Genomic DNA, 14002 nt, shown 5'->3' on the forward strand with positions numbered 1-14002 from the left:
TATATTTTTTTTTTTTTTTTTTTTTTTTTTTTTTTTTTTTTTTTTTTTTTTTTTTTTTAATTAATATTATAAAACTAACTATCAGGAATTTATAAAGGCACAATAGTAATATTCAAATTTATTTATTCAATGAGTTGAATAAATCTATGAAAATCATTAAGTCGCGCAAATAAATAAAATCTCAATTGCTTAACGGATTGTAAGGAAATACATGCTTGTACGTACGACTGAGTCGGCTGTATTATTTTATCGTATATCGTGTAACATTACTTGCTCTATTCCACTTAAAGTTAAACTTAAATCTTAAACTTTTGTTCTTATTAGTAGTATATAACAATAAGCCAGTCCCCTCTGGCTTTCGACATTAAATTCCATCAAATTATTTGCATAAATAATTTATATAAATAATCACAAGCGCGTAAATACAACTGTTAGCATACATTAATACGAAATTTCATTCGGCATTTTTCTAATTCATACTCAGATGATAAACAGTCTTTACAAAAGTTCAAAGTATATTGATGATTTTTGTGCTCCCAACGTGCACTTGAAATTAATATTTAATAACTAAATATACTATAAGACAAACTTATCTACACTAGTTTTCACTTTTGTTTTCGTTTCTTTTTCTATTTCTTTTTTCTTTTAATTATATATTGTACAGTCGTTGTAATTAAGTCCATCATCACTGGTAGAAAATTTAAAAGTTAAGCCAAACGAACGTTTGCTAATATACCGTTGCCATCTATTTTAATAAATTCTACATTTATCTTTAAAAATGTTTTAAATAAAATCACATAACAATTTTATTAATAAGTAGTAATATAATGAAATACTCCGGTATTTATCGACTAATAAAGTTAAGAGAAAAAAAACAGCTTATAGCCCCTATTATTACGTACTATCAAAACAAAAACAAAACAAAAATAAACAAAAAAAGCTTCTTCAGTTATTTATAATATATACAAAATATTTTTCTATCTATTCTTAACGTCTCTAAAATTGAAAAATTCTCTCCTCTATAAGAGCAAGTATATTCTTATTCGTTATAAAAAAAAATAAAATAATAAAAAAAAAAGAAAAAAAACTCTTTAATATCTTTAAACTTATTTTAAATTTATTTAAACTTTATTTAATATCTTTTTATAATGAGTCGATTCATCTATGTTACAAAATACTACTAATTCTTTCAAATTACTAGAAACAGAATGATAATTCATTCCTCTCGCTCATCTCTCCCATTAAAATGTCTATGAAAAGTAAAACCATAGTACTTTTCATAAAAAAAAAAAAAAAAAAAAAAAAAAAAAAAAAAAAAATACGCCGAAGCTTCCCATTCAACACTTAACAATAATTCAACATCCCAAGCGATAAATAAGATATGACATATCTCGCGGTCAATAAAAAGCGAACATTAAAATAAGAAGCGGCACAGCCATTGTGCAGATGAGGTAGACGGCGGTCCTCGGCTCACAGGTCGATATGACGATGAACTCCTCGTTCCACTGGGACTCGTTGCTGCCGACCGGAAGCTCGAGGACCGCTCGCTCGTTGCTGAAAAAGCGAATTGGCAGGGAACATTCGCTCGTGATGTTTTTACACTCGAACACAGGATCCGACGTATCGTACGTTGTCTTGAGCAGCTCGAACTTAATTCGCAAGTAATTCGGCTGGATCTCGTTTTCCGAGCTGAACACGAAGAAATAGTAACCGTCCATTGGTACTCTGTAACGTAAGATTATGAAGGATAAAAATTTTGATATTGCCAGCTCTGGATTATCATGGCTGACGTTAATATATGTGCAGAAAATTGTGCTGCGTGCGAATACTCGATTTTGACGTGAAAGTCTGTCGCCCGAATGAATAAAGAAATAATAGTCGAACGTATTAATCGCGGACAATTAATAATCTATATTTTTGATTATCAATAAAATGTTAAATTGCTTCGAAGACGCTTATCTTGATGCTCAACGGATACAAATGTACTAGGACACCTTGCTTTCTTACCTATTTCTACTGTCCTTTCTTCCTCCTCCTCCTCCTCCTCCTCCTCCTCCACCACCACCACCACCACCACCACCACCACCACCACCACCACCTCCTCCTCCTCCTCCTCGTACGCCTTCTACCCGCATGCGACGACCACCCCTCTCCAACCCATCCTATCACTCTCAAACATGTATATACGTGAATGCACAATACGTGTTACAATTTCGTATAAGCTACTTTTATTAAGATGGAGGGGTTAATTAAAGTAATATTTCATACCTATATGTTATTGTATTAGCAACCGCAGCCGTGGTATGGTAGTGTTCAAACCTTGATTCGCAAAATCGATGAGGCGTTAAAGGAAGATTCAATATCAAACCCTTACATTCTAGTAATCTCTCTTCGGAACTACTAAATGAACTCCAGAACTCGGAATTACTACGATCGTTCAAGGTATTTTCAGTAACCGTGCCACGATCTTCTGCAATTCCATCTGGATGAAGTAATTCCTATGGAAATAAATACCGAGCATTATGCGGAACATTTGACGTATGAAAGTTTTCTCGAGAGTATACTTTTCGCCGCTTTATTATATCAAAGTAACAGCGTTAATACGAATGTTTATTATTTAGTCGAATGTCTATCGATGAATTTCGAATAATGCAAATGAGATTTTCCGGACGTAGATGACATCATTATCGTTACAACCACAAAAAAAAAAATAAAAGAAGAAGAAGAAGAAGATATGCATATATATGTAATTCGATTATAATAAAAATTCCATTAATTAGCTTGAAAAGTATGGACTTCTATTCTAAGCATCGAACCAATGGCTTACAAAACGCCAAATTCTCGCGACATTACATAAAAATAAGCTCATTGCAAAATACATTATTACTAAAGTCCACTCGCGTCATTTATATTTATAAAAATTTATCTTAATAAGATGGTTATATAATGCGTATGTAAGGGAAAACGATCTCCTTAAAAACTTAAGAACCTTAATTAATAAAGCCATATAACTTGAGATATTAAATGCAACGTAACAATATTGTCGAAAGTAATGTTCGATACTTTGTCTCTTCGAAACTTTTCTTTAATCACTTAATTGTAACTAACCTCTTCGATTGCAGCATCGTTATCCTCGTCATCCTTCGACAATCCAGCACTCAATGGCGACGATAAAAAGAGATCTCTCTTTTCTCTTTCTTGTTCCTTGTAGGCAACTTCATTTATGACTTTCTCTAACCGCCTTTTGCTCTCAAGATCCTTCACATTGATTTTTTCTACTAATTTAGCCAATACTTTTTTCGCTCCATCGCCCAGCCCTTGCAATTTCTCTAGTAAATCTTCAAACACATCTTCGGTCGATGAACTTATTGTCGAGCTCACTTTCGTTATTGGCCTGACGAATGACTCTTTTGTATTTATTTCTTCAGTGGCACGCGATACCGCTGGAAACAATAAAGTTATACCAATATTTTTTACTACTACGGTCTTTATACAATTTACGGAGTAGTTAGCGTCCCTCTCAATTAATGTTAACATGACAAATTTCAACAACAAAATTTTATTTTGAAATAGCTCTTGCGTCACTCTCGGCTACATCACATCCATTTACAATTCTTTACGTAGCAAAATATTCCGCGATAAAGCATCGCGGAACAGTCGTCTATGTAAAATGAACGATCATAGCCAGCAACGGGAAGTAAAGAGATACGGGCACGCTCACCTGGAAGAGTATGTAACTTCTTCGCCATCTGACGACCAAGATCCACGCGTTCAAGGTCGCCTTCGGTTGCTGACATCACGGGCTTATCAAACGACAAGAGCTCCTGCCTAATGAATTCTGCGTCATCGAAAATAGGCGGCTTATCGATATTTCCGCTTTCCTTGAATACCCTATCGTAGTGATGCCGTAGATTGCTAAGCGCATCCTTCTGCAACTTCTTCGTATCGAGAGTCTTGACGAAGAGTTGCGTGAGAATGGCACGCATGTCCTTGGCGTCCAATTCGTGGCTCGTAAGCTGCTGTTGCTGCTGCTGCTGCTGCTGCTGCTGCTGCTGCTGCTGCTGCTGCTGCTGCTGCTGCTGCTGCTGCTGCTGCTGCTGATGATGATGATGATAATTATGTCGCTGCTGTTCCACCTCCTTCTGCCGAAACTGCTCCTGTCGCAGATGTTGCTGCCTCGTGGAAAAGGAGTCGACGGTGTCGTTGAGCTTCTGGTGAAAATGGACATTCTGATTGACGCGCTTCATCCGCGAGGGTTCGTTGATCGGACTACTGTTGTTCTGAAACATGCGACCGTCGCTCTTTAATTGGCAGGTAGGTTTATCGTGACCGTGCATATCAATCAGTTTTCTTTCCGTTTAATGGCTTTTATTTGTAAAATTTTACGTAAGTGGAGAATCACTTGGGATAACATCGTAGATTTTAAAAGTATGAAAGTAAATTCACATGCAAGAGGGCATTTAGTTTTTCGTAATGAACTAACGAAACAAACAAGTAGATCAAAGTCAATTGATCGATAAATTTATTAAATAGGTTCGTTTAATCGCTGAAGCTATGCTATTAATAGGTTTTAAAATTATTTCAACCCATAGTATATATTATATGCTTCTTTTCTGCCTGAATACATTTTTCATATTTTTATTTCGCATCTTATAAACAATTAAACTTTAAACGAACTTTTTAACAGATAAAAATTTCGTTATTAATTAATAAAAATTATTAGTACTTAATTGTAATATAAACTTATAAATGCGAGCAATTCCCCCATACATACTTAAGTATAATGAATTAACAATAGAAATGATAATAATAATAATAATAATAATAATAATAATAATAATAATAATAATATGTATTTAGCTTAACATACGACAATAAACTTTCGTTGCATTTGAAGGATAAAGCGCAATGCGAATAATTACAAATATACGTTTGAAATTATGTATATGTAGAATGAAAATAACTTCTGACAAGACGCGGCGATACCGCGATAACTAATATATCTTACCAATGCAGAACCATAAGGTTAGGTTACATTGATTAAGCATACATTTATGTATAAAGTATATACATAGAAATATTGTTTTTCTTCATGTATTGTACTACTATTTAGAATCTAGATATACGTAAGTGTAGATATATGCCCGTATAAGGAAATAAAAAAGAAATAAACAACTACGATATTTACTCTCGTAGATCTAGAACACACGGATACCAGCATGAGGTAATCAATGCAAACATACTTTTTTTTATATTAATTTCGCGGATATTGTGCATAAAAGTTCCATCTTTGTGCATGCCTTTATGCATATAAAAATTCCTTTTAATAAATTAATCAAGACTCTAAGCCGAAGCAATATCTGTCATTATGTCTAGGAAATGATTATTAATGCTGTATTCTTGAAAATAATGTATTAACAATTGCAAAATAAAACAAAAAAAAAAAAAAACAAAAAAATATTTGTTTTTTTTTTGAAAATTTAAATGATTATAAATTATTTAAATATATCCGATAATCAAAAGGAATATCTGGCTTTAATGAAAAATACGTTTAATGAACCACAAATATTAAATTTATTACTACTCTCTAAGTATATTACTAGCATAAAAAAAGTTTTGAAGAATAATAATTATTTTAATACAAATGCTGATTTGAATGGATTATTTCTATTTTGTGATTATAAATTGAATTTCATTACTATTTAAATTTATAATAATTATGATAAAATCATATCATAAGATTTTCTGCAAAACTAGAAACCCAGACTGAACTAGATATTTGAACTTCAATTGAATTCAACTTTACTTCTCTTTCAGAATATATAAATATATAATATATATATATATATATATATATTACTTAAGTAAATTTTAATCACATAAATATTTATATTAATAATAACCGTCCAGTAATTGAAAAATAATGTCAACAAAGATACATTATTGCACCTTGTGCAATTCGCCCGTTAATTTAAGCCAAGTATACAAGGATCTTATAACAATCGTTGCAATTATACATTTATATATGTGAAAAGCGATAGATATAAAAATAAAGTAAAGAAAATTGATGATTAATCGATTATAATGGTATTTGAGAGAATATATTGAAAGAATTGATGTATAGTATCTCCATAAAAAGTGTTTAATGAAACGTCGCATATTCTTTGAGAAAATGCACGGCGTCAAAATTATCATTCTTACTGTATTTCTATCACTAAAGGTCTGCAGTAAACCGCGCTCCTGCGCGACCTCGATGAGCTCTTCGAGTTCCTCGCTACTATCGTCACCGATAAAGGCACACTCGTGCAGATGCTTATGGCCACGAATCATGGTGAGAGAAGCACCTGGCCATCTAAACAGAGCAAACATTTAAAATTAATAGAGACTTATAAAATGTTAATAATAAACGTGATAGTTGCTTAATATTTGCCATAATTGACTCTGACATAAGACACAAGACTTTGCAAAATTGTCCCTACCGACTCTTCGATTAGACATTAAATACAATGATAATTTTAATGCAATAATTTTTAATATTTTTCACTCGGATGAGTCGAAATATTAATACAATTATTAAAATTATTATTGAAAGATAAGAATACGTAGACTACATACATACATTTGCCTTATCAATATAAAGATTCAGCTCAATTATTATCAATCCTTAATTTAACACACTTGTCATTTTGTCGTTGAACTATGTCTAGACGCCGGTTATTAAGATAATACAATTTTTTTTTTTTTTTTTTTTTCATTTCAATTACAATATTTTATAATTTAATTGAAAATGGAAGTGTCCGATTGTAAATAAAGAAAAATTTGCAATTAATAGACTCGACGATTAAAGCTTATTTGCGTATTGGGTATCAAACGCAAAATAATCCTTCAAAATTAGTGCATTGACCAACCAAAGCAACCAAAAATACCTTCCACATCTGTCGATATCTAAAGTATCTTTTGATCTTTTGATAATTAATCACATTAAATATACAGTAAATCGCATTTAATGCTGGATTCGAAAAATTTTCATGTTTTATCTGTTGACAGAATGATAGCAATTATATAACTGTTTATTCTCCAAGAAACAATATAATTTATAAAGCCCATGCAAAATTTTACAAATAATCTTTGATATTCTTAGATCTCTTTGGACGCATATGGTACATTGTTAAATAATCATTGTCAAGACAAATGTATACCTTACACAGGTAGAAACGGTAACGCTGCTACCCCGAAGAAGATAAAATCCCCAGTATTCCTTCATGTCGTCTTCGAGTACGAGATATCTCATCATTGTTACAGGAATGACTTCTCTGTTTATATTGGGTGTGCCATTCATTAAGTAGGCATTGAAGGTGGCGTTGGTCTTAATTATTTGGCGCTGCAGTTTAAACATTTTTTTTTTTGTTTTTTTTTTTTATTTTTCATATTAATCTCGTAGTTGATTCGATTATTGAGAAACTTTTACTTCCTACATACAAAAATGCCTTATTTTTGCTAAATAAATGGTAAATATTCCAATAGATATGATAAAAGAAGTGCTTTATTTTCATCATTCTCGAATGATGAATTAACATTAATAATATTGTTAAATTTATTTATTAAAATGAGTGTACGAGAGAGAAAAGGGTTATGCTTTATTAAGCATATATATATATATATATATATATATATACGTTTTTGTGTTAATGACAAAAAAGATATTCTTTAAAGTCTATGCAAAGATAATTATTAAACGATATTTTCCTCCTATTTATAGTAATATTTCTTGACTTTTCATTAAATTTTTTGCTAAATGATACACGACGAATCCACTGAACTGAATATAATTTCAAATTTAAATAATTATTATGAACATTCCTTTTTCTTATTCAAATAGTTTCTCATTTATTATTGAATTTGAGCAATAAATAGAAAAATTGTAATTTTTCTGAATGTTAAAAAAATCATTATAATTATTTTCTCTACAATTATTATCAGCATAAATTATTTAAAAAATTTATATTTATATATATAATCGAACTCGTTATTTTCGTTATGTTTTAATACATTAACTTTATTAATGCAAAATAGTTCTAAAGTATCAATTATTTATAAATTATTTACTAGATTATTGTAATATATAAAGAAGATAGTATTTACAGAAGATAAAAAGGAATTTACTATCGCACATTCAATCGCTGTTATCAAGCTCAAGTATCTTCCATGCATTGATGATCCCTACCGAGCACATAATTATCGTCATAAACAAATTCGAATAATTTTTATATTAAATTTTAAAATTGATAATTTATGATATTTTCGAAGAAATTATTCCTTTCCCTCTTATAGATCAATCGAAATAATAAATAATAAACTTTTTTTTTTTTTTTTTTTTTTTTTTTTTTAATCATTAATTAACAATTAATAATTAATATTCATTTTGAGAGTTAAAAAATACTCTTAGTTTATGAATATTGAGAGTAATTTGTGTTTACGGATTAAATTTTATTTATTTCAGTGAACATTGCGATATCCTAAATTTTTATATATCCATTTAATCTAACAGATTTACGATCATAAAATAATCATCGTTTAAATAAATTAATAAGAAATTCAATAAAATAGAATCAAAGATATCAAAGCCAAATAATGTATGATATTTATAAATTTTTTTTACGAAGTTTGAAAATTAAGTAGTTTTTAAACTAAAGACTTTATTATTTTTTTTTTTTTACTACTATAAATTAAAATAAAATTCTTATAGTAGCCAACAAATAACAATTTTGTTATAAATAAAGCTATAAGTGCCTAGAGATTCGTTATGAATTTTTGTTTGGCTATTAAGCATTATTAATTAGTACGGTGTACTAATTACAGTAACACGTGTACTCTACCCCTTTCGTCTTACAGTAATGTTGCTCGAGCGATGGGAAGTACTAAAGCGAAATATTATAGCCGTTTATTAATAATGCATTATCGCTTATAATGAATAATCGCACAAATTTATAAATAAAATTAATCGATCGAAACTTGCAAGTCAATCGCCAATTAGAGCTAAAACCAGAATTTAATTTACAAATCAATAATGTACAAATAATGTACAAGTTGACGTTAACATTATTGCGTAAGAGCTTGGAGCAACATAAAAGGCAAAATCACTCTAAAATAAAATCTAATGAGTCAAGAGGTTACTGCACCTGGCACCAAGTGGTCGATATCTTGCCGTCGATAAGTCGCTGATCCGAGACCGCCAAGGGGTAGAGCTGCTCGGAGAAGACACGATACCTAAGGTACACCGGGCCCGCGACGAACAACGTCGGTAGGAGAACCCCAAGGAAGCAGAGGCGTAGCATCCGCAGTGGGACTTTGCAACCGACGCGTTTTCCTTGCCAGTTCCTTGGACGGATGCCATCGTCTGTCAGAGAAATGCATTATTACAGTCTGGGCGTTTCGTATTGGAAGGATGTTTAATGGCTTTGCCCATTAATCATTATGCTAAGGAGCGGAAGTCGTATGCAACTAATCATTTCAAAACGCGCGTAAGTCCTTTTTAAGTTTACGTAACACTTTTAAGACCATTCTAAATCTCCATGCGAATTAATTGCCAACATGAACGAATTCTATGATGTGCTTTAAATTAACGATTTATAACACTGCTGTGCAAGTTATAAAGTTATAAAGTTATAAAGTTTGTAAAGCAAATGTATAATACAGTACAGTGCAGCTGCCGAGTCTTATATATCATCTAATGATAAATTATCTGTAGATAAAAGGATGGTATTTAATAATATAGGCGATACGTTAACATTATAAAATCAGAATATTTAAGGACAAGTGACAATATCATAAGAATGTTATTTCAATAAATGAAATCGTATTCCCAAGGAAATGAAAGCTATCCTTACTCTCCACCAATGCGGTTAGATATCGAAATAGTATTTCCTATACAAAAACAAAACGAAAAGCTAATTTATCTATATTTTAAAATATTTTACTTAAAGTAATTTAATAACTTATTGTCTTTCGAAACTCAATGCATACATTGTCATCCAAAAAAAAGGAAAAATAGAAATAAGAAAATAACTGTAATGTTTAACTCATCATTCTCATTTTTTTTTTCAGTTTATTCGCTGTAATTAGTTTAGATTATTAATTGAAAATATAGATTTATCGAACTCTTGCTTATTGGTTCATAAAAAAATATTACTTATAAATACTTGTATTAGTATTCACTTTTTCACATAAATATATGTTAAATAAATTCATAATTCAATTTAATAAGTAGAAATTAAAATTTAAAATCTTTTGAAAAAATAAAGCTTTGTTAAAAAAATTTATTCATTGCAGTTGAACAATAGATATTCACAATTCTTTACAACAACTCGGCCGAATGTATCAAATAAATCATGTTTTTGTTAATGCCTTTGGCATACCTTTATAATCCAATTATATCAAAAACATTGAGATTACTTGAGATAATTTAAAATAAAAGTAAATAATTAAGAAGAATGAATAATTACAAATTAAGAAAAACATGGCAAATGAATTGCTAACCAAAATCATTAATGATATTTCAGGTATATAAGGTATTTAATCATTGCAGTTATAAACTTTGCTTTTATAATATAACATTAAAGTCTTCTTTTCTTATTCTTTTTTTTTTATCAATGTAGCATAATTTTATGATACAAGATAAAATAAGCCGCATGTGACGCAAAATTCTCTTGACATTTCTCTTTGCAAGCTTAAATATCATTATATTTGGCAATTAGCTTTATTGGATCCAATAACACAAAACAACGGAAATTTCCACAAAAATGGCATATTGTTTATCAATCGAATTTTTATATAAACACGTATTTTTATATAAATAATAATTGGATAGAATACATTAATTTGTGAAAAATTGAATGAAATAGTAATTTGAAGATCTATCATTCGCAAATTTGCAAGTTTTATAAGAATGATTTATTAGGTAAAAAAAAATACTTTAATTTTTTATATATTTCATAAAGATAATTAATTTTGAAGTTTAATAAATATTTTATGCAGTACAGAAAGTGGAAATTTGATCGCATCTACCTCTTTCCGCAACTTTGTATAATTTATTATCATCATAACGAACAATTATCGAATAGAAATTTATAATTTGTACCATTTATGTACATACAGCAAGTTATATATAATTTTACATAAAACATATGTACTTACTTTCCTAACTGCAGTTTATAGTTTATATACTAATATTTTAGATGTCTGGGCTGAAATTTAGTCGCTAATAATAAAGTAATAAAATGCAAAATTAAATTTATACTGCATTAGAAAATCTTTTATTCCCTTTAACTCATTCCTGCACACTTTATAAAAGTAATACATATAATAAATTAAATAATTTCAAAAATATAATTAAAACATAATATCTAATATTATTTCTTATTTATTTATTTTTCGGTCGATCGACTTTTATTATTGCTCAAAGGTATTTTTTTTTTTTTTTTTTTTAATGAAATAGTACACTAGTAAAATTATATATTAATTATTATTGTATAGAGTATTATGTAAAATATTGCAGGGGTTTTGTCTTCCATATATCCATCTCTTATATAATTTAATATGTAAAAATTTTCCAAATAATATCCAAATACTTTAATTGTGTATCGGTTGAAAATGTAATATATCATAATCATTATAAGAGTATAATTTGAAAATAAATCGCGTCGAACAAAATCATTTAGCACTTATCAGATTTTCACCTATGCTATTTTCCTTATCAAATGATTAGAAATTAGACGATGTGATATTAAATAGTAGTAACTAATGATTTATATTTCCGTAATATTTTTTTCATTAAACTCTTTTTTCCATTGCAAAGTTTATTTCGGAAAATTGCTTTACGAAAAAATTGTAAATTTAATATTAAAAAAGAAATATTCACATAATAATAATAATAATAATAATAATATATTTATGTATATTATCAATTTATTTGATGAAATTTGTTATTAAAGCTATAAAACAATAAAATTTATTTAATGATTGTTCAAAGATAAAATGTAGAATACATTGCAATAACAGTAATAATAGTTAATCAGTCAGTTAACAAAATAGTAATACTAAATATATACAAAGAATATCATTTTGTAATAATAATATTAATGACAATTTTTATTTATTAGTAAAAACTTTTTATTAAAAAGATTACGATTGATGCATCCATAAACTATTTACTAATTGAAATGTATTATAAATCTTTATTTTGATAATTATTAATTATTAATCGAAATCAAAATTCAAATAAATAATTCGTGTTCAATTCATATTCATTATTGTTAATTAAATATATTTTTTTCTATTCTTCATAAACATGAAATTCCATTCATTTGATTAATATGTTTTTTATTAAAATATAATATCAACATTTATTTAATATCTTACGGACACAATTAATGATCCAATGCATTTTAATAATAAATACTTGAACATTTTGCAAGATTAATTATTTCCTAAAAGTAAAAATGAGAAAATTTAATAAATATACATAAAAATTAAGTCTCGAATGAACATATAAATTTATAATTTTATTCCTTAATAGACATTAATAATTTTAATATTAATATTAAATAAATTACAGAATTTATGATAATCGGTATGTTCGGTATGTTCGGTTCTAACATTGTCGAATTATCAAAGAGAAATATGTATGTCAAAATATATAAATCTTCGACATATAGAAAACAGTGTTTTGTGATAAATTTATTTTATCCGCAACCTCACTTTGTACGTGTAAATTTCATTTGATTAGTAAATCTCTAAATCGAGATGCAGACTAAATCGATTGTCTTATTTTACTTTCCTTCAGCAATAATTAAGCATAGAACGGATATTCTTAATATCCGTTATTTCATTACGACTTATTATTAGCACATTTATTATTGGTAGTTTAAATTAATTATTACATTAATTATACAAAACAAAACAAAAAAAATATATATTTAGTGGTTTACTATTGGTGGTATTCGTCGAGATAGACCTTAATAGTTTTGTTTTTATTTTAAATATAATTCCAACATTGAATATATATATATATATATATATATATATATATATTATTAAACTAACTGAAAATATATTGATTTTGTCATATTTGTTAATTTTTTTAATACATGCATTTTTTTATGTTGATTTATTTATGTTAATGTACATACATTATAGTGAATTGACAATTGACAGTAATGAACAAGAGCACAGCTTATTACACCTGTATTTATTAATATTATGAAATTTATGAAAAAAATGTACTTCCATCAATTAAAATTACAACACTTTTTTGATAAACGTTGATTAACTATTAACAAATATTTGTAATTCATCCTATTATATAACACTACAACAAGGACTATTTCTACATATAATTTTTTTATATATTCTTTTCGCCGCTAATAATAATTACAAAGATTTATTTCTATTTTCTACTCTCAAATATATTTTAATGATAATCAATTTTCTATTGTTGATATCAAGAAAATCATATCATCTATTTCATATTAAATAATGTAAGTTATCTTGATATTATATATATATATATATATATATAAATGAAAATAATTTCAAATAGCTGATACAATTTTATATAACAAGTATAGTATATCGGAATCTTTACTACATTAAAACTAAATTGTATACTTATAAAATAATCTGTTTTATTTAAGTTATATCACGTAGTATAAAGCCGATCGAATCAATATTCTAGATATGTTTTTCATTTCTATCAAATAATTTAGATTTATAATTGCAATATTTTTAATTTACATTATGTAATATTACTACTTATAGTAAATAAATCGATATGCTAATGTAACCAATACTACATAAAAAAAAAAAAAAAAACACACATTGTATAGTTGGAACTTAAAGTTAAAAAATATATTTAATGATCAGATAGAATAAATAAAGTAATAGAAAAAATCTACATTGTTTTTGTATGGATGTAAGAAGCTAAAGAAAAATAAGCAAAGTTGTA

At 27.9% G+C, this 14002-nt stretch overlaps 1 protein-coding gene across 1 annotated transcript in view; it reads right to left on the reverse strand.

The window, feature by feature from the left end:
• Window positions 1-1316: 1316 nt before the first annotated feature.
• Window positions 1317-14002, reverse strand: part of LOC105363051 (uncharacterized) — a 14603-nt gene continuing 1917 nt past the window's right edge. The window contains exons 2-9 of the mRNA XM_011500622.1: window positions 9180-9397; window positions 7200-7381; window positions 6202-6352; window positions 4086-4280; window positions 3722-3953; window positions 3109-3443; window positions 2269-2498; window positions 1317-1725 (exon numbers count right to left, since the gene is read on the reverse strand). Coding sequence (XP_011498924.1) covers window positions 1398-1725; window positions 2269-2498; window positions 3109-3443; window positions 3722-3953; window positions 4086-4280; window positions 6202-6352; window positions 7200-7381; window positions 9180-9397 — 1871 coding nt within the window. The 3' untranslated portion in view covers window positions 1317-1397. The remainder of the gene's footprint in view (window positions 1726-2268; window positions 2499-3108; window positions 3444-3721; window positions 3954-4085; window positions 4281-6201; window positions 6353-7199; window positions 7382-9179; window positions 9398-14002) is intronic.

Source organism: Ceratosolen solmsi, unplaced genomic scaffold, assembly GCF_000503995.2.
Source record: "Ceratosolen solmsi marchali unplaced genomic scaffold, CerSol_1.0 scaffold56, whole genome shotgun sequence".
Taxonomy (NCBI): Eukaryota; Metazoa; Arthropoda; class Insecta; order Hymenoptera; family Agaonidae; genus Ceratosolen; species Ceratosolen solmsi.